This window comes from Gymnoscopelus braueri, assembly GCF_963280865.1.
Source record: "Gymnoscopelus braueri genome assembly, chromosome: 24".
NCBI classification, from domain to species: Eukaryota; Metazoa; Chordata; class Actinopteri; order Myctophiformes; family Myctophidae; genus Gymnoscopelus; species Gymnoscopelus braueri.
In genome coordinates, this window is record NC_137626.1 from 27,332,415 (window position 1) to 27,359,245 (window position 26,831).

Sequence of the window (26,831 nt, forward strand, 5' to 3'; positions counted from 1 at the left end):
GGTCTTAAAGGTCCTTAAATTGTCACTTCACTGGGACCCCTCCAAAATCATGTGGGGACCCCCCCGAGGGTCCAGACCCACAAGTTGAGAACCACTGCTGTACAAAGTAGATGCACAAAACACTTGCATGCATGCCTGCCTGTGTGTGCGACTGTGCCATGTGTGCATGTGTGCGTGCGTGCGTGTGCGTGCGAGCGTGTGAGTGTGCGTGTGTGTGTGTGAAGTCTACGTCACCGTCCTGGCAGTTCAGTCGGGACGGATCACAGATGAGTGGCGCAGATGCTGATCAGCGATCAGTCTTGTCGGCGTCGGGATGTTTCCTCTGAAACTGACTGAAACCCACGTCCCCCTGGCCGGCTGCAGTTTAACACGGGATGGGACGAAATAACATGCCGTTGTTACGGAGTGCAACGTTCACATGTCTTCTTGGATGTATATTTAACCTGCTCCTGGTCTTTAAAGACAGATTGACTCATGCGGAGTGACTGCCTTTTTTTTTCTCACGCGGTTTGTCAAGTTTATTATAACAAGTAATACCGCCCGAGGCGAGACAGGTAGCGGTGCTATGAGAGAATTAGATCTGCTCTGAGAAGATAGATAGAGGGGCTTAGAGCAATAAGTTGTGACACTCAGAGCAATCTGAAAACATAATACAATACAAAAACAAAATTATATTATATTTTTTATTTATTTAATTGTATTTTTTATTTATATCATTGCGTTTTTTATTTATATCTTAACGTTTTTTTTTTTTTTTTTCATTGTGGTATTTATGTTTTAATTTTTGGACCTATGGACTTCCATAAATCTGAATGGAGCTCCGCTTCTTAAATCTGAACAGAAACTATCAAACTGCACGAATATGAGACGAGGAGGGGACAATCAGATCTGCGATCCGGACATCATCATGTTACCGTCGTTTATTCTCGTGCCCATGGAGTGACAATTCTAATTGTATTTATTCCACCATGGAGGAGAAGTTCAGCCGACTCGTCATCATCCCCATCGCCGCGGTCCTGTTCCTCATGGTCGGCTACCAGTACGTCTGTCCGGCGGACAGCAACGCCTGCTACTTCAAAAGTGACGACATGAAGGGCATCTTCCAGCAGCGCTACTCGTCCAGGTAGGCTACAGTGGTGGAAAAAGTACCATTTCTTTTTTTATATATATATATATAAAAAAAAAAAAAAAACTAAGGTCTTTTTTAATTTTCAACATCAAGGAAAAGTATGTTAAAATATTTTCTCTATTTAACTTCTTCTGCAAGCTAATTTACTGTACTAACATGTGATATGAAAATGGTAAATTTCAACCCCGGTATCAACACATAACACTCAGGGTCTTTGCCCAAGTGGAGGCAAAAGGCTAATATTTAGACTGTTTCTTTCTGTGAAAATATTAGACATATTGACATATTTTCTTGTACATGATTTGCTCATCATTACTAACTGCATCGCCAACAATTCAATCAATATTCTTTATTATCCCGCCAGGCCGGGATGGCCGAAGGCAAGGGATTATGTTTTTGCTCCTTCTGTCTGTCTCTGAACAGATAATCTCAGGCACCGCTGGACCAGTCAGCGTGAAACTTTACACGCACACTCCTGCAAGGCCAAGGACGAACCTCCCCAGATTCTTCACATAAGCCTCTCATAGCGCCACCATCAGGCCGCTATGTGAACAGCTAATTCAGGCACTGCTGGACCGATGGGCGTGAAACTTTGCACGCACACTACCGGGAGGCCCAAATGTTTCACATCGGCCTGTTATAGCGCCACCATGAGGCCGATTTTAGCAAAACGTATTTTTGGTATGTGATGCGATGCGAGAGTGCGGTCTAGCCAACACCAACTGGGGACTCCTGAATCGCTGCCCTCCACACTCTCCTATCTAACATCAGGGTCTCTACAGTGTTGTTAGCTAAGCTGTCGGGCCGCAGTGCATCTACGTAGGTGGTGCGCTTCTTGTCTTTCCTGGCTTTGCCCTGGGTTGGCTCCCATAGTGTCAGTTTGCTTGCCTCTAGTTCCAGGTGCCTGACGCAGTGCGCTGCCAGCCTCATCCTTCTCTACATGACTTTGTCTGTGACTCGTGGTAGGTCCCCATAGATGTCCATCCATGTGACACCTAGTGCCATTCATAGCATTCTTGTGTAGACTCCATCCAGGGCCCTTTCCTGTTGTGCTGTGAGGGTCCATGTCTCAGCCCCATATAGCACTACTGACACTGTAGCTACGAACAGCCGCCTCTTGAGGTCAGATGTCCACACTCTCCTCATCCCATGCAAGGCGTTCCAGGCAAGTGCCCTCCGGACCTTCGGGTCCTGTTCCGCTGAAGCAGTCCAGGCCCCAAGATATTTGAAGTCCTCGACTGCCTCGAGCACCGTCCCGCCCGCAGTGGCAATGGTTTTGTCCTCCGTATTAACGTTCAGTACTATTGTTTTATTGGCATTGAGCTTGAGGCCGATCTTCCTGCACTCTATTTCTACTGCCAGTAGAAGTTCCCTTCCTTTCTCTGCTGTATCCGAGATTAGGGCAATGTCATGTAGTCGAGGTCAGAGTAATCTAGCCTGGTAAACCCCCCTCCTTCCGGAAATCTCATTTGCATTTGATTTCAGAAAGGAGTCTGGTCTACAGGCCTGTATGGGCAATTTGGGAGCTGGGCTGGATTAGTACAGTTGACTGACAACCCCTTCAGCTAATCAGCAGTTCTTTCCCCTTCAGTCAATCAGCAGCTCATTTTCCAAACCACCAGTCAATATGACGCAAGGGGACTTTTGAAGGGGCTATGCCGAAAATAGGTTGCTTTATTCGGATACATACGTGTCACTGCCCGCCCCTGCCGGTTCTCTGAATTTTTTAAACCGAAACCAAAAACACCGGACAGAAACAATGGCCATGCGTCCCATTTTTGTCGGCTGCACTCGGTTCCATTCGGTTTCACTCGAACTCGCCACCTGATTGGCCAACCTTCGCTGTCAATCACAGAACATTGAGCGAGGACGCTGACAGGACAGTTCATGTTATGAACTGTGGAGAAACGCCCAGACAGGCCTGTAGGCCAGACTCACAGCTGAAATCAAATACAAATGAGATTTCCGGAGGGAAGTGTTTACCAGGCTAAGAGTAATCATGATGGGGTGTACTCGCCTTGACTTCCTCAGGACCAGAGTGAACCCCAGTGTCTCCTCTCTGCCATTGATTGCGAGTATACCGATTTTTTCCAAACCTCATGCCTCATGCCATAGTCATTTGATCAAAACCTATATGATTTTTTTTTTCATTTTCCACAATGATGAATTGGCTACAATTGGCTTACAAATTTAGCGGGAGTGGCCCTTTTCTCACAACATGCTACAAATAATGTATGCAGTGCAGTGTCTGATTGCCGTGAAACTTTGCACGCATATTCCATCTATGCCAAGGGAAAAAATGCACTGTAAATGCCATATTGTGTGCTGGGAACGAAGCTCCCAAATGCGGGCTTCATCTCTATGCCAGTATATAGGCTCCAGTACAGGCTCAAAGTTCCACAGCAGTCAGACATGATTTGTACTATTTTGTGCATAACGGGTCACTTCCACAAAATTTGGAAGCCATTCGTAGCCAAACAGAATGGAACATGAAAATGTTTACATATGGGTCTTGATCAAATGACTAAAGAGATAATTGTGTACGAATTGGTGTGAGGTTTGGACAAAATCTTTATAGTAATATAAAATATATATATTTTGAAAAATTGGCGTCATGGTGGCGCTATAACATGCGGATGTGAATATTTGTGGTGGAGGTTCTTCCTAGGCATCCTGGGAGTGTGCGTGCAAAGTTTGATGCAGAAGTGGTGCCTGAGATTAGCTGTTCACACAGCGGCCTGATGGTGGCGCTATAACAGGCCGAAGTGAAAGATTTGGGGAGGAGGTTCTTCCTCTGTGATAATAATCAAAATCTACAAAGTTCAACTATAGTATCTTAAGTTTTCAAATAATTGTAGTGGAGTAAAAGTACAATATTTGCCTCTGAGATGTAGTGGAGTAGAAGTAAAAAGTACTGAAAATTGGAAATACTAAAAATACCTAAAAATTATACTTAAGTACAGTACTCGAGTAAATGTACTTACTGTAGTTACTTTCCACCACTGCCCAGGTATGACTTTTACTACACGGACCAGGAGACGGACGAGGACATCTCCTCCAAGATAACGTCAAAGTTCAACTTCACGGAGCGCGACCTGGAGAGGCACGTCGACTTCAACATGCGGGGGGACGACGTCATCGTCTTCCTGCACATCCAGAAGACTGGGGGGACCACCTTCGGGCGGCACCTGGTAAAGAACATCCGCCTGGAGCAGCCGTGCGACTGCCTGCCCGGCCAGAGGAAGTGCACGTGCCACCGGCCCGGAGGCGGCACCGGCAGGGCCGGCGAGTCGTGGCTCTTCTCCCGCTTCTCCACCGGCTGGAGCTGCGGCCTGCACGCCGACTGGACGGAGCTCACCAACTGTGTGCCCGTGGTGATGAACAAGAGAGACAAGAAGAACAACGCCAAGATTAAGCCTAAAAGGTGAGTGATGATGATGAGTGTTTTTTATTTTTATTTCATTTCATTTCATTTCATTTCATTTCATTTCATTTCATTTCATTTCATTTCATTTTATTCTATTCTATTTTATTTTGCGGGTACCAGTAAAATAACAAACACAACTGGGTTGAATTCAGTGATACTTTATTCCAAATGACCACAGCCTGGGCAGCACCAACACAGCTGGTCTCATTTCACATTGCCCAGCCCTAGGTACAACTGAAGGAACACCTGCCCCCCCCACCCCCCCTCCCCCCACCCCCGCCCCCGACAATGATATTCCTCATTATCACACCATGGGCAGCATAAGCCAGTAAGTCAAAGACAATAGCCTTTTTCGGGGCACTCACACCCCACCTAGAAGTCTTGTACTGTATACATGTACATAAATACTGTACATAAAACACTAATAGTAAGGCACTGCAAGGCTTTTTGGATAATAGCATGCTGGACACACGGCAGCCACCTCCACCATAATGAGGAGACAGAGAATATGTTCTTTTCTCTTCTCTCAGCTCATGACCTGTTTCACTTCCCTGTAATTACAGACCCAATGCACTTAAGCTTAATGGAGTAAAGAGCTTAAGAAGGCTGGGGGGGTTTCTGAGGTGTGCTGTTGGCTCACGGAAGCCAATTTGCAATTTAGTTTAGGGTTTATGTTTAGGGAGCCAATCTCCATATGCTTCTTAAAAGAGGGCTTCGGAGGAGAACTATAGGCTACACAGTCAAATTAATTTAACTCTGAAGAGTGCATAAATAAAAACCCAAATGCACCGGTATGGGTCCATTTGGTTCCATTTGTACTCTCTTCTGAGTGACAGGTTAATTTGATTCCATTTGTACACTCTTTGCAGTTAAACTACCACTAATGATTTACAAAGTGGACTCGTAAACTTTTAGAGCCTTTCAACAAGCAAATTGAGGATATTTTTAGCCTAGTCATGTATTTCCAGTAACATATTGACATACTGAGAAACTGTGCTTGTACCATCATCAGCAACACCTCTGTTACTTAATACCTTACCATACCATACTGTACCATACTAATTGAATACTACCACTTTCACTACAACCGCTTCAGCCACTGGTTACGACAATGCTACTTGTAGTAGTAAAAACTATTGTGTAACTCCATCATACATAGCGTGTGTAACCTGCACCTATACTTGTCTACCCATGGAAGCAAGTGTTTTTTAACCACTTTCATTCAACCTGGTGTCCCTATTTTGGGCATGGGCAAATATTTTCAAAAATAACAAAAAATAGCCAATCTACAAGCTCACCATGCGTTGTGAGCTTGTAAATTGGCTATTTTTTCACTTCGTGCCGCCCTATGAGCTTGTAGATCTGATATTTTTGAAAAAAATCTTTCTTAAAAACGTACATTTTTAACTCAAATCTTTGCTTTTGGGGGTCCCTGGAACAAAATATTTTGAGATGGGGGTCTACGGCCAAATGATGAAAAAGTTTGAGACAACGTACGATTTAGAAGACATCTTGTAGAATCGGATCTTAATGGGTTAAAGCGTGGTAGAACATTCTTGGGAGCTATAGGCAACCCTGATTGGCCCGGAGCCAGAAAGACATTTGACATGTGTAGTGTTCCCGGATGCCATGTTCAATCAAAGGCACAGTGAGGTCTTTGGAGTGGTCTTTGCATGCAGCGATCTGCCGCTGTGAGCAATTCCTTATGCATGTATGTGTCTGCAAGGCCTGAACGGTCTCTCTGCTGTCACACTGTCCTAGTAGCACCCCCCCCCATCCCACCCCACCATGATGCACTACAGGGGGACTCAACCCTTACACTATTTCATAGCAGTATGGTGCTTGAGTGCAGGGACGCATGTGCATGCGTGAGTCAGCGAGTGATTATGTGTGAGCGTGCTGTGTGCGCATGATTGCGTGTGTGTGTGTGTTGCTTTCATTTCAGGGGCTATGGCTGCATAATGCAACATTTAATCTTATTCGTTTTTACTCGGCAAGATAAAAAACACTTTGGTGCGTTTACTTGTATTTGGGTCCTGATCCTAATCTTTAAAAAAATAAATCCTTATCCTTTATGTCTGGCAGGGATGATAAAAGAGAGGAACCAGTATGTTAGATATTACTGCAATACAATAATCCCAGCAAGGTTATAAGTATCAGAAGGTCGAGATGTTACACATTAATTATGAGATCCCTACATGAGAGGGAAACAATGTCAGCGCGACTGCTTACTCTTTTCAATTTGGTCAGAGACCTTCTTAAAGGCATGAAAAGTTCTAAAGCACTTTAAAAACAAAAAGAAGAATTCTGCAAGTCTTGGCAAGTGCACAAAAAGCCAACAGCAATGAGCGTTAACAATGACGTGCAGATAAAGAGGTCTGATTCTATACTTGTTATATAAATCGCATGGACTGCATGGACTTATGGGACTGCGCTCAGGCAAGGATCAAAAATCACTCCCACACTTATTTAAAAGCTAGAATCAAGGCTGGTATACTGTAGGGGGAACACTATATACAGTATCTATTTTTGTACTAAATCCCTATATCTAATATGTTCATCTACAACAATGGTTCTCAAAGTGGGCTCTGGGGACCCCCAGGGATCCTTGAGGGACCAAAATAAAATATAGCATCAAAATAAGTTGTGGTGCGATGCATTGTGAGCTTGTGAGCACAGTTCCATCACAGTCCATAGCAGTGAATTAGCATAGTGTCAAGCTGGTAGCCAGACAGACCTGAGGTTCATAATGCTGATCCCTATAGCAGCCAGCATGTCCATACTGTGTACAGAAGTGCTCTTAAGCAAGAAACTGAACTTGTGCTGCAACAAATAGAGATGCTATATGAACAAATCCTAAATGGTATCCATGGCAATAGCAACAGCCTGCTGGTGTGTTCAGAACCTCCATCTGTTTCCTTTTGACCCCCAAGTCATTGCACAGTCACCCTAAGCATGATGTAGCATGTACCATGCCTATGCCAGATGGTTGCCATTAGTTTCGCAGTAGCCAGACCATTAGATAGATACATAACGTCTGGGGCAAAGCTATTGAAAAATTGTCAAGGACCTAAGACCAAAAAAAAAGGTCTGACGGACATATTAATTGACCAACCATGAACCTCCTTAGACTAACCACGGACCTCCGTTACAGCCCAGCCAATCAGAGACTTGCCTGACCTTTTCTCTGGCAAAACTCTGTTGCTGGAATTGATGATGTAAGATGGTGGGTCTGACCTATCTCCATGGGGCTATCTCCATCAGTAATATTTAGCTTTATTCGTAGACTACCTTTCAAACAAAATGAATAAAACATGGTGCAAAAACAAATAAAGGAGGGAAATAAAAACAAAACCAGACCAGCATTATGCAATAACAGTATAACATACTGTTATATTGAGTATTATTACGGGAATATTATTATAAGAATTGATTACAAAGATGGCAGACTAGCCTGATTTCCTTGGGCTGGAAAACTATACTCTTTAATATGATTTGCATGCAGAAGATGTGCTTACCACAATACTCACTATAGCAGCCAAGTACATTTAGCTTTCCCCGAACCTACAGTATTCCTGGCACGATTCTGGTAAACCAGTCACAATTAATTCTGTCACGTGCCAACAGATTCATCAAATTAACTTTTATTCCGATAACATATAATGTATAAAATAAACTATTGTCTGAGTTGTCTTTTCTAGAGTTTTGTCTTTGAGCTGCAGAGAGTAGACATTACTTCTGCCCTTCCCTCCTGTCTTCTTCCATCAGTCTCTCCTTTCATCCCTTCTTTGCTCACATAATACGCGTGCGACATGTGTTAGATCTATCCATCTCTCCAGCGAACCTGTCTCCAACAATGTCTCCCTCCGCACGCCATACACACACACACACACACACACACACACCCACATTTAATTGGCATGCTATCGGTCAGCTGGCTCCCATGGTGCCCGGCTCAGGGTGGTGCCACAGCATTCGTGTCACAGTGGGTCCTTAAACTGCTCTGGGCAAACGGCCGTCCGACCTGCTGCCCATATTACTCTGGTCTCTCTCTCTCTCTCTCTCTCTCTCTCTCTCTCTCTCTCTCTCTCTCTCTCTCTCTCTCTCTCTCTCTCTCTCTCTCTCTCTCTCTCTCTCTCTCTCTCTCTTGGCTGTCAGGGAGTGTAACCTTATTAGTGACCTCATTATTTCAGATCAGAGGCAAGAAAGTGGCGATCAGCCTGAGACTAATTAGTCCGCGCTTCAGTCTACGCGCTACAGGGAACCCACGTTGTACTCGGCAATGCCGCACTATTACCAGAGAAATGTACAGTAGGTTGTAAGGAGCACTTGGACGGTACTAAGGCAGTGTTAATTTGGAGTTTTAGTCATAGTCTTTTGAATAAAAATCTTGGCAGGCCGCGATGGCCTCGTAATGCCTGATTTATACTTAGCTGTGTGCCGAAAATAGCCGATCTACAAGCTCACAACGTGTCTGCGACATGTGAGCTTGTAGATCTGCTATTTATTTTTTATTTTTTTAATCTTATTGTCTTAGTTCTACTGGATCTCTTCTCCACTAGTCACTATTGTCTAGTTTTTATTTGTTGACGAAATCCTCAACATATTTAGTCATAGTTTTAGTCATCATAGCTTAGTTTTTATTTCGTTTTTGTCACTGAAAAAAGGTAGTCGAAGAACATTTTTCGTCATAGTTGTAGTCGAGGAAATTAACACTGTTCGAAGGCCCAGTAAAGGATTCACGTTTTCTTTGAGACATCTAACATTTATTTTCGAATTATGTAATTTTCTTGGTTATGCTATCAAGCTCTAGACTAGAGCAATCTATTAAAGTGAAAATCTATTAAAGAAAAAGTAAAAACTGGCAACTTTACACTTGCAAGACAAATCCCAACCTCACCCCTCTGCTACGGCGGCTGCATTACTCATGACACACACCACTGATAATTGAGGAGGTGGGGCCAATTAAGTTGGTTTGCTCAGAGGCAGATGTCGAGTTTTCTCGCTCGGAGGTACGAGCGGTGCCTTCACACTTCTTTGAGTGACACCATTTGAGCATCTGCACACCTCCATATCCTGCTTTCAAACATACCTACCTGTTGATAACATCTAACCTGCTGTTAAAAATAGCTATCTGTGAAAGTCTTGTCATAAGGTGAGCGACTTGAACTCAATGACATCATGCAGCCATATTATCAGAGGTGGATTTAAATTAAACAGGCCCGAGCCACCAGCAGTTTGTTTCTTCTGTGCATCAACTCATCATTAGACTATCATTGTCTCTATACTAGGTCTGCACGTTCCCCCAGAATAGAGTTGCTGTGGATCAAGTGGTTAAAAGAAATGGCATACAGTATACATATGGTGCATGGTTTAAAAAAAAACAATAGCAACAGAAACGTAGTCCTTTGTGCTTATAGTCTCACTCACGTGCAGGTGAGACATCATTTAGCAGCAGATAACAGACATGTCAGTGTAAACATTACATTACCATTAAAGGCATTACATTAGCAAGGCATTATTCCATTAGCATTACATGCTTGCTGCTTAAAGCACTCCCTATAATCGATCAATGGATTCGAAATGGTAACTTACAGTATCACGTTTAGCTTTTGCAAGCTGCACTGATCAAAAGCCATTAAATATGTCTCAAAAGACTGCTTCCAGCGAGTCTACTGCTGGTTCACATAACAGCGCTGTAGCAGACCTGAACTCACACAGGAGGATGCACAACACAAGTGCACAATGCAATAACTCAGAGGCTCACAGTGCTCCCCCCTGTATATTATCAAATATAACCTCACAGGCAAAACATAATCTTGGCTCAAATCTGAGAGTAATAAAAGATTATTGCATTTTTATTTTATTAGGCTAATGTTCCTATTCAAATTAATACAATTAGTTTTCATTTCTACAAGCGATCCAATTGTGAAGGGTTAAAGGGTAATATACAAGGTTCTTCTGACACTGCAAGATCAGGTAAAAGCCATGCGCCAGTCTATTAACATGGTGAAATATATAATCATGGAAAAAGTTAAAAACGTTTCAATTGTTACTTTTCCTTTTCTCATACGGTATATCCTTTATGTCGCATGCACACACGCACGCACGCACACACACACACACACACACACACACACACACACACACACACACACACACACACACACACACAGACACACACACACGCACACGCTCGTCACAAGGCCCTCACTCCAGGACAGTGAGAAAAGATGTTTTATATTCCTGTGAGATATCCAAAGGATCTTGCGTAATCTCCACACTCCTTAAGAAAGATTAGGGACAGTTGAACACAGGTTTTATCATCAGGGGGAGGGCGGGGGGGGGGGGGGGGTGCGGGGGTTGGTGGAGGATTAGAATGGAGTTCCAGATTTTTGCTGAAACCTGTCAACTGCATTTCAACAGTTCTATTCCAAACTAAGGCTATTTGGGGAACCAGTTTGTAACTGTGTTATCCACACACAGCACAGCTATGGGATTTGTTTTAATACTTTTTCGACAACAGGACATGCACTCCTGGATATGAGCTATATTTGTTTTTGTCAAGTACCAGACTAGTACTGTAACTGTACCATACCGTTTTTTGGTCTTGGACATTTCATGGAAAAGTTGACAGGAAAAAACAAGAAAAACAAAACTCCACCGCATTATCTTTTAAGTCATTTACAATTCAGCATGCCAGTTCTTTTTTTCTTTTCCTTTTTTGTAATACAATTTTGAATCACTCATCAATCTAGCTTAGTACTAGCTTAGTAAACTAATACGACCAGAGAAGGCTCTGTACTAGGTCCAGTCTTTTTTTCCCTCTACACCAAATGTCTTTGCCGGAAATAACCGATCTACAAGCTCACAACGCATCGCAACATGATGCATTGTGAGCTTGTAGATCTATTTTTGCCGAACGTTCCTCCCCAGAATAGGGATGCGAGGGTTCAGCTGGTTAAAAGGCTTTTCAGAGCCATCTCAGCATGCTGGCAGGAAACACAAACAGCTTGAGATTCCTGGTGTTCTCATAATTTTTAATAATTAAAAACAGGATTTCACTTCAGAGGCAGATAGATATGAAAAGATGTAACTTGCACAGCAAAAAAAATATTCCAGGAGGAGCCATCCCACGGTTAGTGCCGGGACCTTGAGGAGTGGCCCTCACTAGGCTGCAAAGATTAACATGTCAGGCAAAGGTTAGGGCTAAGACTCTAAAGCTGGTAAGCCGCAAACGCCAGGTTGTGTGTGGGTGTCGGTGTATGTAAGTGAATGATGTGTGTGTGTGTGTGTGTGTGTGTGTGTGTGTGTGTGTGTGTGTGTGTGTGTGTGTGTGTGTGTGTGTGTGTGTGTGTGTGTGTGTGAGAGTGATTTACGGGTACGTTTGTAGTGTTTTCAAACCCAAAGTGCTCTCATCGCGCATCAGTGATTTTCTGGAGGCCTCGTTTTTTCCTCCTTCCTAATTAGTTTCAACAAACTGGCCTCAGCAACAAAAAAAAAGTGGGAAAAAAAAGAAAAGATGCGCCCTTGCTCCGCGGCTCGCCGATAGCCTGGACACCCCCCGTCTACCTAGGAATATTTCCTCATTTCCCTCAACTCCGTACCGGTGTCCCTGGAGCATTTCCTTGAATGCCCAGAATAGCATCCCGTATATCTGAGAGCAGAGCAGATCACAGAAGTAGCCCACTCCCCATCATGTCTTTCTCTTCTGTTTTCCCTTGTCTCCCTGTTCTCCTCCTCCTCCTCTCTTTTCTGTGTTTCTCTCCGGGTCCCTTTACGCCCCCCAGCTCTCTCTCTCAGGGTTTGATTTGAAAAAAATATGGGGGGGTAGATTTTCTTCACCACTTAAGCCCTATATACTTCACTGTATGACAAATAGCAAAAATAGACAATCTACAGGCTAAGAATGCAGCGCGGAAGCCAGAGTTAACATACATTTTTTATTAAATTGTGATATTATCCAACATAAATAACAAACATATCAAACAGGCTACATTTCCAAAAAGGAAATGCATGTATTTAGCCAATAAACTGAATGATCAGAGAGGGGGATATCAAAAGCAGAGGATTTCCCATCTCCAACCCAATCCTTCTCTCACTGTCTGTCTGTCTGTCTGTCTGTCTGTCTGTCTGTCTGTCTGTCTGTCTGTCTGTCTGTCTGTCTGTCTGTCTGTCTGTCTGTCTGTCTGTCTGTCTGTCTGTCTGTCTGTCTGTCCGTCTGTGTCTATATGGTGGATCATGTAACGTGGCTCGCCTGCTCGTCCGTTCTCCCAAGGGTGGGGTCGTGTGCATGTAATGGAGGGCAAAGTGCACTACGGTCGGCTGTTGTTGCTTTTTCAATATTTTGTGGTCAGGGTTGACACAATGGATTGTGTTAAGTCAGTGAGTGTGTGCGTACGGTGCGTATTGCAGTGTGTGTGTGTGTGTGTGTGTGTGTGTGTGTGTGTGTGTGTGTGTGTGTGTGTGTGTGTGTGTGTGTGTGTGTGTGTGTGAATCTGCATCTGCAGAGATGAGGATTACTTACATAAGATCGTAGACCATCATTGTCTCGCAATTGTGCTTCTCTAGTTGTGGAGAGATACCGCAGAGAGAGAGAGAGAGAGAGAGAGAGAGAGAGAGAGAGAGCGAGAGACAGATGAAGTGAAAATGGATCCCGTTTCACATCTCTAGAGATGGATGCAGTGAGACTTCCTCTGCGCTCATCTCTTCCACCCAATCATCTCGCCACAATGACCTTTAACCTCTAGGCCCTCATGTCTCCAATCTTTCTTTTGACTTTTTTTCTACATGCATCACACTCCGAGTTGTGTTAGAACTTGAGAGAAAATGTAACAGTTAACCAATTTCAACGTGGTGACCCTATTTCATCATTTATTATATTTTTTTGCTCACAACGCATAGCAAATGCAATGCGTTGTGAGTTTGTAGATCGGATATTTTCACGCAACACCGTTGTACAACATTTTTTTCACCCAATCTAGTCATTGCCAATAGATCCTTTCCACAGCAGCCATTTTGGGTAAATACGGGTGATGGTAATAATTCTGGGTGTGTTTCATGTGTGCCAGCATGTACGGTTAACTTCATGCTGACACGCAGAAACACCTAAAAAAACACACAATTGCATGTTATTACCCTCAGCTGCATTTACCCATCAAAATATCTGTTAAAAGTTGTTCATACCTACTGTCGCTGTCAACGTCCACTGTTGTTGGGGAGGTTGTATTCTAGATGGTTCTGAAACATTTTCATGTATTTGGCTGTGGCAAAAATTATCAGAATATTCAAAAGGACTCAAATGCAGAGAGCAGCAGGCAAAAGGCATGATGTAGTTAACACAGCCTTTACTTAATTCCCAAAAGCAGAACATGGTCAATACCAGGAGGTCAGCCATCAAACAAAGCAGGCAAGGGCAAGGGCAAGGCAATCGGTTAATCAGGCAGTCAAAACTTCACAGTCAAACAAAAACACAGACAGTATATTTGATAGAAACTGCCAAATGATGTTGTTGAAACTCACTGATATATAAGCCTTCACAACTAATTAGAGCAACAGGTGAGTAGCAACAAGCAGTAGTAGACAATTAGCAATGGATTGGCTAATGACTGATTACATGCAAGTGGGAGTGAAGTGAACACATTACATTGAAGGAATGCACAGATTGACAGGGGGCAGGTCTAAAGGGAAGGATTCCTGACAAAAATGCCAGATCTACAAGCATCTTTCTGAATAGCCAAAGAATAATAACACATGTGAGAACAACTGCTGTAGATAACCACATGCGTCCTGTGATACACATGGAGCCACTAGCAGCCTCTGTTCACCTGTCAGCAAGGAGTTTCACCAGGACGCCTCCGTCCCCCAGATAGAAACTAATGCAGCTACAAGGTCACTATTGCAGTGACAGAGAACACTCTCCCCTGTTGGCTTCCCACCTGTAAACACGGCCAATTGGCGCCCGGCTAGGCCAGAGGCATTGGGCGAGTGTTTTACCTCCATACCCCCCACACTGAAGACATATTGAAAATCGATGTTTGGTCCATAAACACCTTTGGTACACTCATTCACGTTCGCCAAAACTGTCTTACACACACGCGCACGCACACAGAACAAAATAATTACTGTTCTGTACTCGTACACAAGATGTAAAAAATTAAGTAACCTTGAACATGTACGCACGCACGCACGCACGCACGCACGCACGCACGCACGCACGCACGCACGCACGCACGCACACACACACACACACACACACACACACACACACACACACACACACACACACACACACACACACACACACACAAAAAACTCAGTGGTCTCCCAGTCCAAGTTGCCTAAGCTCCAATGACTGGACTAATATTTGTCTCCCTCTTTAAATGTGACGTCGCTGAGCGCAACACACGTCCCAAATCAGGCTGCTTAAACACATTCCGGCTTCTCCTCAGGGGGCCCGCGCTGATGAATGTCCCTAAATTACTTTGTCCCTCAGAGGAACTGGGAGTCCATTTTCCTACATTAGACGTTAGTTGTGAAACAAAGCGTGCCTCTTCATCACCGAAAGCTTTTGTGTGTGTGTGTGTGTGTGTGTGTGTGTGTGTGTGTCTGTGTGTGTGGGGGGGGGGACTTTTTATGAGAAAACGCGCAACGTGAGGGCAAGGAGGCTGAAGCGGTTTTTTTTTGGCATTCTTTTCTTTTTTGGCAGAAAGCAATTCCCCAAAAAGGCCCCAGTGTAAGGATCCCCGGTGGGCACAGAAACACCTTTCAATGGATTTGCTCCACTTATCAACACCTCAACTCGGCTGTGAAATTGATATGCTGTCTTCATGTCATTAAAAAAAAAAAAAGGTTAACCACTTAAACCCTGTATACTTCATTGACCGCAGTCCCCTAGGCGTCTATACTACAGTCAGTAAGCCCCCTCCTTTTGTCCCTCTTCACAAAACATCCTCGCTGAAAAGATGCAATCTACTTGGCTCACAACGCACTGCATGGCGATGTGTTCTGAACTTGTGAGCTTGTAGATCTGCTATTTTCGCTGAATGTTCATCCCCAGAATAGGGTGCTAGGGTTCGTTAACGGTCTACCAGCCTTTTTGATGAAGGCACGGAAATAATTCGAGCGGTGGTAATTATTTACAGTGTATTAATTGAACAGTTTAGAGGTGAAGTGCTGGGACATTCTTTTCGAGTGCACTTGAAGAAACACAATCATTTTTTTATGCCGTTCTTTGAAGTGTTTTTTCTTGACAGGAAAAAGACATGCTTGTTACACAAGCCCAGAGACATGTCTTGAACCCAGGGTGTTGCATTCGTGTGGCACACTGCCGTAGGAAATTGGTAGTCGCTTGCACAGACGAAATGAGGCTGTCATCCATCATGACAGTGGTTCTCAACCTTTCGTGGAGCAGGGCCCACTCGAAAACCTCAAACGTGTTCTGACATCTGACAACTTAACACGGCAGCCAATATTGAGTGGCCGGATGGGTGGGCCACGTGCATTTTCTGAGCATGTCGTGATCAATCGATCGATTGTGTTCCGACTTGGATCTAAAGTAGTATACTTTAAGTTCCTTTTTAGCGGTATCACAACGAAAAAAGAAGAAATACATGACATTTTATATATAGGATTTTAAACCCAAGAAAGCACTATGGCTTGGCTCCTTTGTACTCAATTCATCGATATATATATATATATTATTCGAAAGCGAACAGAGCAAGCACACACGCACGCACGCACACACGCGCACACACGCACACGCGCACACACGCGCACACGCGCGCACACACGCGCACACACACACACACACACACACACACACCACACCACACCACACCACACCACACACACACACACACACACACACACACACACACACACACACACACACACACACACACACACACACACACACACACACACACACACACACACACAGAGAGAGAGAGAGAGTGGGGGTTGATCAATAGGGTTGTTTGCAGGTTTGCTGTGTGGAGGAAGGTGACCGGGCATGAATGCGGTGCTAAAAGTGACTGAGGCTTTATTTTAGGTGGGAGACATTTTCACACGCACACAAAGCGTTTCCTTTATTTGTTTGCATGTGCAATTGCCTTTAGCCACAGACACACATTCAAGCCATATATTCACACAAACGCAGCGCAGATGACAATGAGCTGCTCTTTATAGTACTGCATTATGCCCGAGGAGGCAAGCCACAGTAATTACAACGAATACTTTGTATGCACTTTCACATCACTGTGAGGATGGAAGGGGAAGCTTCGCCCGAGGAATCAAACACCCACAGACTGGTAAAACAAAACATGTCCCCAATTTACTCTGAAGACATGTCTGAACATGTGTGTATGCAATTTCCACCCCAGATGCGTGGTGAATGCTTTCCCTATCCATACACAACACAACACCAATCCCATGCCTAAATGTAACCATACTAATACTGCCTAATGTTAATTGAAATGTACTATCCATTCCTAAATGTAATACCAATCCTGCTCAACATGAACTCAAATGAACTAAACCCATGCCTAAACCTAACAGTGCCTATCCTTAACTGACATGAACTAATCCCATGGTTAACTTAACCATACTATAGTGTCTGATCTTAACTAAAAATGTAAACGCACAAACCCCATGCCGAAAACTGTATTCCAGTAGCAGGAGTCACACCATAAACCCCTATATTCCAACCATTTACCACCACTACCCCCCCAGGCACAACAAACCGTGATGCTTCTAATCTCATTTCCTAACGGAACCAGCTCTAAGTAAGCTATAACCACATGATTGGGCCAGAACTGCGTTTTAAATCACTTACGTTCATTTAATAAAGTGGTATCTTTTTAGGGGGGAAAAAAAGAAGAGGCTTGTCACATTGAAATACACAGGAACCACGCCATAAAAGTGTAGTTGGTAACCCAAGTTAATGGCCATACCCATATGTTCCAAATATCTTTCAGTTTCATGCAGGGTACAGCATTTAACAACCAATCCACCTGAGATTTGCAGGAAATTGTCCCACCTCATGTCACTGATTGTGACATTGTGACAATTGTCCAGCCTCTACTTGGCCACTGAAGTGAACTATAATAAAAATTGATTATTGGATTTACATAGTGGACTATGTGCATATGTTACTGTTAGCCCCTTTGTCATTTAGTTATGTCTTTTTAATTAAAAAAATATTTCAGTGAAGGTAAGGAGTAAGAACATTTCCCTCCGCAAATTCTTGAACTTGAACAAAAAGGATTGTAAAAGCCTGGTTCAATCGAACACCCAGGGCAGAATATACCATTCTGTCTCAATGCGTCTTCGAGCGGAGTTAAACCAATGTAGTGACCTTTGCATCGCTTTGACCTCTGTCCCCCCAGTCCGTCACACAGAGTAAACGGAGCACTTTGACATTAGCTGCTCTCAGTCAATAGGTCACAATGGAAGGAGAGGCTTGGTGTGTGTGGACAGGTATTGATCCAGGCTGTCTCGTGGTTAGCTGGATACTGTAGATAGAGGACAGGAAACAGAGGGGGGGTATTGGGGAGGGGGGTAGATGGGCTTATTTCCAGGAAGTATAGCAAAAGCAGGTCTGGGATTATGTGTGTGTAGTGTACCGTACGTGTGTGCGTGTGTGTGTGTGTGTGTGTGTGTGTGTGTGTGTGTGTGTGTGTGTGTGTGTGTGTGTGTGTGTGTGTGTGTGTGTGTGTGTGTGTGTGTGTGTGTGTGTGTGTGTGTGTGTGTGTGTGTGTGGATGCTTCCATCTGGTGTTGCTCACTCAGTAAGGTGGAAATGGACGGGTAATTCACTTAGCTTCCACTCTGGGTAGCCATTATCTTTAGAGGGTGTCTGTCTGTGTGTGTTCAAGTCAATATATCATCATTTGTGTGCCACACATACTGTATACTGTATATCGTACTATATCTTGTCCTTTTATACTTTGTCATACAGTGACGCAGAAAAGTAGCGAAAATAGCTGATCTAAAGCTCACAATGCATCACATCCCGACACGCTGTGAGCTTACAGAATTGTTATTTTAGAAAACCTTGGAAATCTTTTAATGTGTTTGAAAACTTTCACCTATAATGATGTGCCCAAAATAGTGATGCCAGGTTGAAAGTGTCTAAGTCTGTCTGTGAGGTTTTAGAAATATTTAATGAAAATGATTAACAAGAGAATGTGACGGAATAATAACTACAGTGGATCAATTATGTTTCCATTTCCAGAAAGAGTAACACTTTTGGACAGTCAAGGTTTTCACCTGACACTGACGCTATTATCTCCATTAGACTGGACTGTTGTCTACTTGATGATTGACCTTTCAGGGCTGGGCTTCACTCTACAATCATTGCAGTAGAAGGTCAACACCTTTTGCTCTGTTTCTCTAAATAGCCATCAAAGATGTTCGTTATTTGGCCTTGGATGTTGCCAGGGACCCCCATACTGGATGTTGTTGTTATTTATTTATTTTTATATTCCAAATTAATGTTTGCTGTTGCCTTTGTGTGTGTGTGTGTGTGTGTGTGTGTGTGTGTGTGTGTGTGTGTGTGTGTGTGTGTGTGTGTGTGTGTGTGTGTGTGTGCATGTGCGTGTGCGTGTGCGTGTGTGTGTGTGTGTGTCCTTCCCACACGCATGCAGGTACTGTGACTCATAGGCATAATTTGATATTTATGGCTACACGCATGCTCATACATACTCAAGCACACACACACACACACACACACACACACACACACACACACACACACACACACACACACACACACACACACACACACACACACACACACACACACACACACACACACAGAGAGAAAGAAAGATACTTTGGGGGTTCCATCCTTTTCTTGCATGCTGCTTCTTGCCAAATTCAATTCAAAGCAAGTTCCTCACAGCAAGAGAGTTTCAGGTGGTGAATGCCTGTTAAGGGCAGCATGGAGACAGAGACACAAAGAGAGAAAGATCGGCTGGTGAAAATGACTGGGTCTTTTGACTGGAAATGTGTTCTGAAAATCAACCATTTATTTAAAAGAAAAACGAAATGCTTTTTTCTTTTTAAATAAGAACCTCCTTCAGTATTCAGATAAAAACGTCCTTGAATAGGAGTTCTGCAATATTTATAGGTAATTTAAAAGATGTAGTTTTGGGGATCACAGCATGCTGAAAGAAGGCCATGTATGAACAATTGTAAAAGAAAATTGAAGCATTTTAGGTAAATGTCCTTGACTGGGAGTTCTTTCTTTAGTATTATATTGAATGAATGAAGCTCAGGAAATAAATTGCCACAGCATGAAATCAAAGTGCTCCGGTGATAAAATGCTACAATCTCATTTTCTGCTTCTTTATCTATCCATCGCATCGTACTGTATTTCTTCTTTCTTTAGTTCCTTCCTTCCTTCCCTTCTTTGGGTCGTTATTTTTCTAGCAGAGGTGAGGTCACTCACTGCGATCTCTGAGCATTGGGATGATTTTTTTCCCCCTGTATCCCCTCTTTATCGGCACTCTCTTTTCACTTGAAATGTCATGCATAATGGCTGACATTCTCAAAGCATTCCCTTTAGACTCCTTACATCTCTAACAAGTCACACGTGAGGTCACTATAGGGCAATCACTCAGTTTCATTTACAATGGTGGGAATGGGTTCTTTAAAAAAAAAAAAATTCTACCCTCTCCTTCTGCATGAGAATGGCTAAAATGATCATCCTGATTATGTTTGATTAATATTGTTTTCACTATCACTTATATTAATCATGGTTATTGATAATGATGAATTTAGGATGAAAATCTTTTTCTTAATGCCATGGTGATTATGATCGGTGCCATATACAGTAGCCTATCTTGCCAATGGTACGTGGACTAAAGTGATTTTATTGTTCCTCTGTGATGGGGGAGATGGCCTTTACACTGTGCAATCCACAGTGTTAATTTAACAACCCTTATGGGTCCATTTGGTTACAATTGTACACTCGTGAGTTACAAATAATGATTACATTATTACTGTGGATTTTACTGTGTAAAAGGTTCTGGTTGTATTCATCTCTGTGTAACTCTTGTCCTATTCTCATGTTAGCACCAAGAAATAGATGCTAAATGCTCTCATTGACAATGACATGAACCTTATTCAGATGCAGCAAAATGCTCTGAATGAGAGAATTACATAAAATGTATAAATTGGTAAAAGTCGTTTTTGAAGGGCTGTTCAATGAAGAAATTATTTGGATAATAGAGTTACAGTAGAGAGGAAAGAGAGAGAGAGAGAGAGAGAGAGAGAGAGAGAGAGAGAGAGAATAATCATGTCAAGTCTCACCTCACTAATTGTGTTAAATCTCACCTCTTGCATTTAATCAGTGAGAGGTGAGATGTACTTGTGAGAGGTGAGATGTACTTTTACTGCAAAGAAAAAAATCAGTTCTTTTTTTAAATATACTTTTGCTCTTTTATTGTTATTTTTGTCGTACACCTGTGTAAGCCATATGGGTATGCCTGTGATTTGATCAAAGCAAGCATGGCACTCATCCATTCACGATCATCTCGCCTCTTGCTTTGGACAAAATCTAAACAAGTCTCCTGTGAAGTCATTCATGTAAAATTATCTTCTATATTTTCAACACGCGTCCTCGAGACACATGGCAATCGTATGATGCATCATTCACCCTAATGTTCTGTCATAATGTCAACAGAATTTGTGAGAGGTGTGAATATCATCCACCATCATCACTTGACGGGCGAGGAAATTAGCTTCTGAGAATTATGCAGGTTGACTTCTCCGCGGATTTATTTAAATCCTCACACACACACACACACACACACACACACACACACACACACACACACACACACACACACACACACACACACACACACACACACACACACACACACACACACACACACACACACACACACACACACACACACACACACACACACACACACACGCATAGCCATTTTATCTTGATTTGTATCCAGTTATAATCTCATTAACAACTTAAGAATCAAGAACAAGAGGGATTTATTCCTCTTGATTCTTCATTTGATTTCTTTGACCACAATTCCCCAGGGGTCTATCTTTGGCCCACTTTTTTCCCCTTTACAGCAAATCTTTTTGCTGAAAATAGCCAATCTACAAGCTCACAACGTGTTGTGTTGCGATGTGATATGTTGTGAGCTTGTACATCGGCTATTTCTGCTGAATGTTTGCCTATTATGACATGTGCAGAATAGGGGAGAGGAGGATTGCAAAGGCTTGAGAAGACAGAACGAGGGCATAGTTAACCACTTACAGTAAACCCTCTATGCTTAGTAAACTGGACACGAGTTGTCTATAGTTGGCTTGCTCCTTTTCCTTGTACACCAATCTCTTTTCCAAAACATAGCCCATGTATAAGCTCACAACGAGTTGCGTTGTGACGTTTTGTGAGCTTGTAGATCGGCTATTTTTGGCAAATATTCCCCCCAGAATACGGATGCTGGGTTGAAGTGGTTACTGGTTAATGAATCAAACTTTATTTTAACCTTACCTTTTTTATGCTACACGCAAAGGTTGAGACAGGAAGCTGTCATCTGGTTGTCATTTCCATTCATGAACATTTTCAAGTAGGAAAAAAATCTAGATCTAAATATTCAAATGATTTTATGTTTTGAAAATATGACTTTTAGTACTTTTGTACTTTTACTCTTACATTATGAATAGCAGACTTGTACTTGTAACAGAGTATTTATGCATTGTGGTATTGATACTTTTACTTGAGTAAATGTGTGAGTACTTCCTCCACCACTGGATTTACCTCTCCGCGGCGTTGGGAGGAGGAGACATAGAGACATAACATGGATTGTAGTAGATGGGGGGGAAAAATCTAATCATGTGGATCTCGGGATCCACAAGGGAACGGAATGGCTCCAATGCGAATCTCAGACTTCATTTGGCCAGCCTGTGACGTCTGTCATCTATGGCATCATCAGTCATCTATGACATATCTATGACATATGACAAATTTGGGCAAGGTTTCAGCCTGGTCAGAGCCCCATTATAAAGGGTAATATTTCACAAAGTAGAAAACATTATGTGAAAGGAAATTAGTGGATACATGCTGCTAAGAAGGTGGCGCTGAGATGGCAGAGACAGAGTGTACATCTGAGCGTAGATCTGTATTACAAAGTAATCTAAAAGGTCATCCTATTGAAGAGGTGACCACCATACCTGCTTTAATTAAATATTTTAATAACCGAACAAGATTATTTCGTACTCTAGTATTCTACTGATTTACAGACGATTCCAGACGACCCGACTGTCAACATGGGCAAAGATTACTATGGCATTTTGGGCATTAGGAAAGGGGCTTCGAAGGAAGACATAAAGAAAGCGTATCGCCAACAGGCAATGCAGTACCATCCCGACAAGAACACGTCACCAGGAGCTGAGGAGAGCTTCAAAGAGATCGCAGAGGCCTACGATGTTCTGAGCGACCCAGAGAAGAAAGGCATTTATGACCGCGTCGGTGAAGAAGGTCTGAAGAGTGGAGGCCACCTAGGCGGTGGTGGTCGCGGTGGACCTGCCAGACACTACACCTTCCAGGGTGATCCTCATGCCATCTTTACAGAGTTCTTTGGTGGCCGCAACCCCTTTGAACTCTTTGGCGGCAGTAACATGGACCCATTAGGGATGGGTGGCGGAATGGGGGGCTTACTCCGTTCATTCAGCTCTGGGGGAATGGGACGTATGGTGGGAAATGCTGTTAGCAATTTGCGCCAGCAGGACCCTCCTGTGGTGCATGATCTGCACGTGACCCTGGAGGAAGTGTTCTCGGGCTGCACCAAGAAGATGAAGATCACCCGCAAACGTCTGAATCCCGACCGGCAAACAACAAGAACAGAGGTCAAGATCCTTGAGGTGGAGATAAAGAGGGGATGGAAGGAGGGGACCAAAATCACCTTTCCCAGAGAAGGTGATGAGACCCCCACCAACATTCCTGCTGATGTAGTGTTTGTTTTAAAGGACAAGCCGCATCCTGTGTTCCAACGCAGCGGCTCTGACATCGTTTACCATGCCAAGATCTCCCTCAGAGATGCCTTGTGTGGTTCTACAGTCAATGTGCCCTCATTAGATGGCAGGACCATACCTGTGACAAACACTGATGTCTTGCGGCCAGGGATCAAGCGGAGAATCAAATGGGAAGGGCTCCCTTTGAGCAAATACCCCAATCCCCGTGGTGACCTGGTGGTGGACTATGAGGTGATATTTCCACAAAAGCTTAGTCAGAGAGCAAAGGAGGCGATCGCCGAGGTGCTGTGAATGAATCAGTGATTCTCAAACATTTTCATTTCAAGGACCCGTTTACTATGTACTGTATTAGACCACAGACCCCCCATAAGTGGAGTGGAGACCATAAGGGTCCATTTGGTGCCATTTGTATCCGCTCAGATTTACCAATAATTTAGCTGGGGACCCCCTGGAACCCTGTGGATCCTCGTACCCCAGTTTGAGAACCACTGCTATGGATAATGAAAGACTGATACTACTGTCGACCTTGGTGGATGGATTTGGGGTGAATGTTCTATCATTTGAGTGGGGATTTTATAATTCATTGCACTTGATCATTTTATTTCAGTTCACAGCATTTTAAGAGATTGTGATGTGTTATACACCCATTGTGTATCAGTAAACATGATCTAACTAACCTGAGCAATTTGAGGCAGCTGTGTCGTCAGGAATGGTTTAAGAAATTGACTTTTTAGGGTTTGCCTCCATTTTTCATGGGGTGAGAGTTATCATTTTTATTTAAATGTTCTTATTTCATGTTATTTTTGACAGGGAAAGTTATAAAGTTACACCAGCTACACCTTTTAGAATAAATACAACTTCTTACTCCAAATAATAGTAAATACAATATTTGTACAGTTTCACCATAGCACTCCCAACATTAGATTTCCTAGATGCATTTTTTTGTAACCTAAGCATTAAAATTGAAAGAACAAATACTGTCTATGTAGTCGCACAGGGTATTGACTAGAACAAACCAAGTTTGCCTTCCCTGTTAATTGATTTGTTATTGTGTCCCTGTTTGTCACAGTCACTGTTAACTTTTCTGCTGAGGTTTTCAGCACTTTTGCTCATTGCTCCATTTACAAAACTATTAAACCCTGCCCACCGCACCAACAACAACAAAAAGAAAGAAGAGATTAGCGGTGGTACTTCTGTGGCCTACCGTCAGTGTGCACAAGAAAGTTGGCGCTGATCAGTCCAGCGGGTTGAGATTAGCTCCAGACACACAGACATAGACCTGCAGATAGACGACAAGACTCCTACAGAGCCAAACCATAGAAATTGTGCATAGTTCTGACTTGATCATCACTTGATTTGTTCATAACAGATTAGCTGGAGAAAAGTTTGTTCAAACTTTGCCTGAGAAAGAAAATCCCCACCCTGTGTAAATAGGCTCTATGCCCAGCAGCCATATTGGAAAGAAATTGGGCCTCTTACTTCCTTCACAGGTGTTACCAATGATACTAATGAAGGCTCTGTTCCATTCTGGTCAAACAGAGTGCTGCTGATATTGTGCATGTTGGCTCACTGGAAACAGGGACCAGGGATCCTCATGGTTCCTTGAGGGGGTTCCAAATGGACCTTACAGGTGTGTAACTCTGAGAGTGTACAAATGGAACCAAATGGACCCGTAAGGGTCCATTTGCTTCCATTTGTACACTAGAGAGTTATGGGGGTCCTTGAAATTAAAAAGTTTGAGTGCTACACGAAATGAAACAGAGCCTTCATAAGTATCATTGGTAACACCTGTGAAGGAAGTAAGGAAGAGGCCCAATTTCCTTCCAATATGGCTGCTGTGCATAGAGCCTATTGAAAGTGTTGACATCTGCAGTACTTTGCGCCAAGTCAGCTCACTGTCGTCTCTGTGCCTTTTGTCTCCCTCTGCAGGAACTTCTACTACATCACCATGCTGCGGGACCCTGTGTCGCGCTACCTCAGCGAGTGGAAGCACGTGCAGCGCGGCGCCACCTGGAAGACCGCCCTGCACATGTGCGACGGACGCCTCCCGACGCAGGACGAGCTGCCCGCCTGCTACAGCGGCGAGGACTGGACCGGCGTGCCGCTGTCCGACTTCATGGACTGCCCGTCCAACCTGGCCAACAACCGGCAGGTGCGCATGCTGGCCGACCTGAGCCTGGTGGGCTGCTACAACATGTCGTCCATGAGCGAGCTGGAGCGCGGCCACGTGCTGCTGGCCAGCGCCAAGGCCAACCTGCGCAACATGGCCTTCTACGGCCTGACGGAGTTCCAGCGCAAGACGCAGTACCTGTTCGAGCGGACGTTCGGCCTGCGCTTCATCCAGGCCTTCACGCAGATCAACAGCACGCGGGCCGCCGGCGTGGGCATCAGCGAGAAGGTGCGCTGGCGCATCGAGGCCCTGAACGCGCTGGACGTGGAGCTGTACGAGTACGCCAAGGAGCTGTTCCTCCGGCGCTACCAGCACAGCCGGCAGCGGCAGCACCGTCAGGACCGCCTGAGGAGGAGAGAGGAGAGGCAACAGAGGAACAGGCTCCACCGGACCTACCTGGCCGAGCTCTGGAGAATGGGAGGAGGAGGAGGAGAGGAGGAGGGGAACGAGGGAGAGAAAGAGGAAGGGTTGAAGGAAGTGGTCACCACAGAGGACTACAGTAGCCAAGTGGTGCGGTGGTGAGGAGGGGGGTCTCAGAGAACCTGGCGGGTGAAAAGTGCGGATGCGCGGTTTGACTGTGGACTGACGGGTGGTGCTTCATTCTGCGCCTCCATCTGACTCTCTCTCTCTCTCTGTCTCTCTCTGTGTCATGCTCCTGCCATCCTTTTATTTCTAATCCAACCATGCCTTTGACTCCCGAGTCAAAGAGTCAGACTGCCGAGCGGTGTCTTAATATTTAACGATGGATGTATTCGTCCGAGAGACTTCAGCGTTTTATATTTTATGTTCACATCGCCTCTCTCTTTCTTTTGTATTGTGGTCAATTATTGTTTTGGACAGCCCAATTACACAACCTGTACGGTTTAATTCATGCGTTTATTGTTGGTCGTTCTTGCAGCGGGGGGAAAAAAGTTTCCATACATTTCTGCGGGAGTTCTAAATAGGTGAAGAGGGCATTTTGGGGCGTGGTGTTTGTGATCTATATCTAATCGCTATGTGGATCAGTGAAATATTCTAATTTATCTGTGGTGTGTGAGACATGAAAAGACAGACATGGCAACATTCCACAGTGTGCTACCTGATTGATTAGGCTGC

At 43.9% G+C, this 26,831-nt stretch overlaps 2 protein-coding genes across 2 annotated transcripts; both read left to right on the plus strand.

The window, feature by feature from the left end:
* Positions 1 to 321: 321 nt before the first annotated feature.
* Positions 322 to 26,831, plus strand: LOC308080895 (heparan-sulfate 6-O-sulfotransferase 3-B-like). The gene is made up of 3 exons (XM_080422984.1): positions 322 to 1,123; positions 4,140 to 4,553; positions 25,496 to 26,831. The coding sequence occupies exons 1-3, from the start codon at positions 969 to 971 to the stop codon at positions 26,256 to 26,258; spliced, it is 1,332 nt and encodes a 443-aa protein (XP_080279110.1). The 5' UTR covers positions 322 to 968; the 3' UTR covers positions 26,259 to 26,831.
* LOC308080899 (dnaJ homolog subfamily B member 1-like) lies at positions 22,862 to 23,857 on the plus strand (the record flags this gene model as incomplete). The annotated part of the gene is made up of 1 exon (XM_080422988.1): positions 22,862 to 23,857. One exon carries the CDS (start codon positions 22,862 to 22,864, stop codon positions 23,855 to 23,857), a length of 996 nt encoding a protein of 331 aa, XP_080279114.1.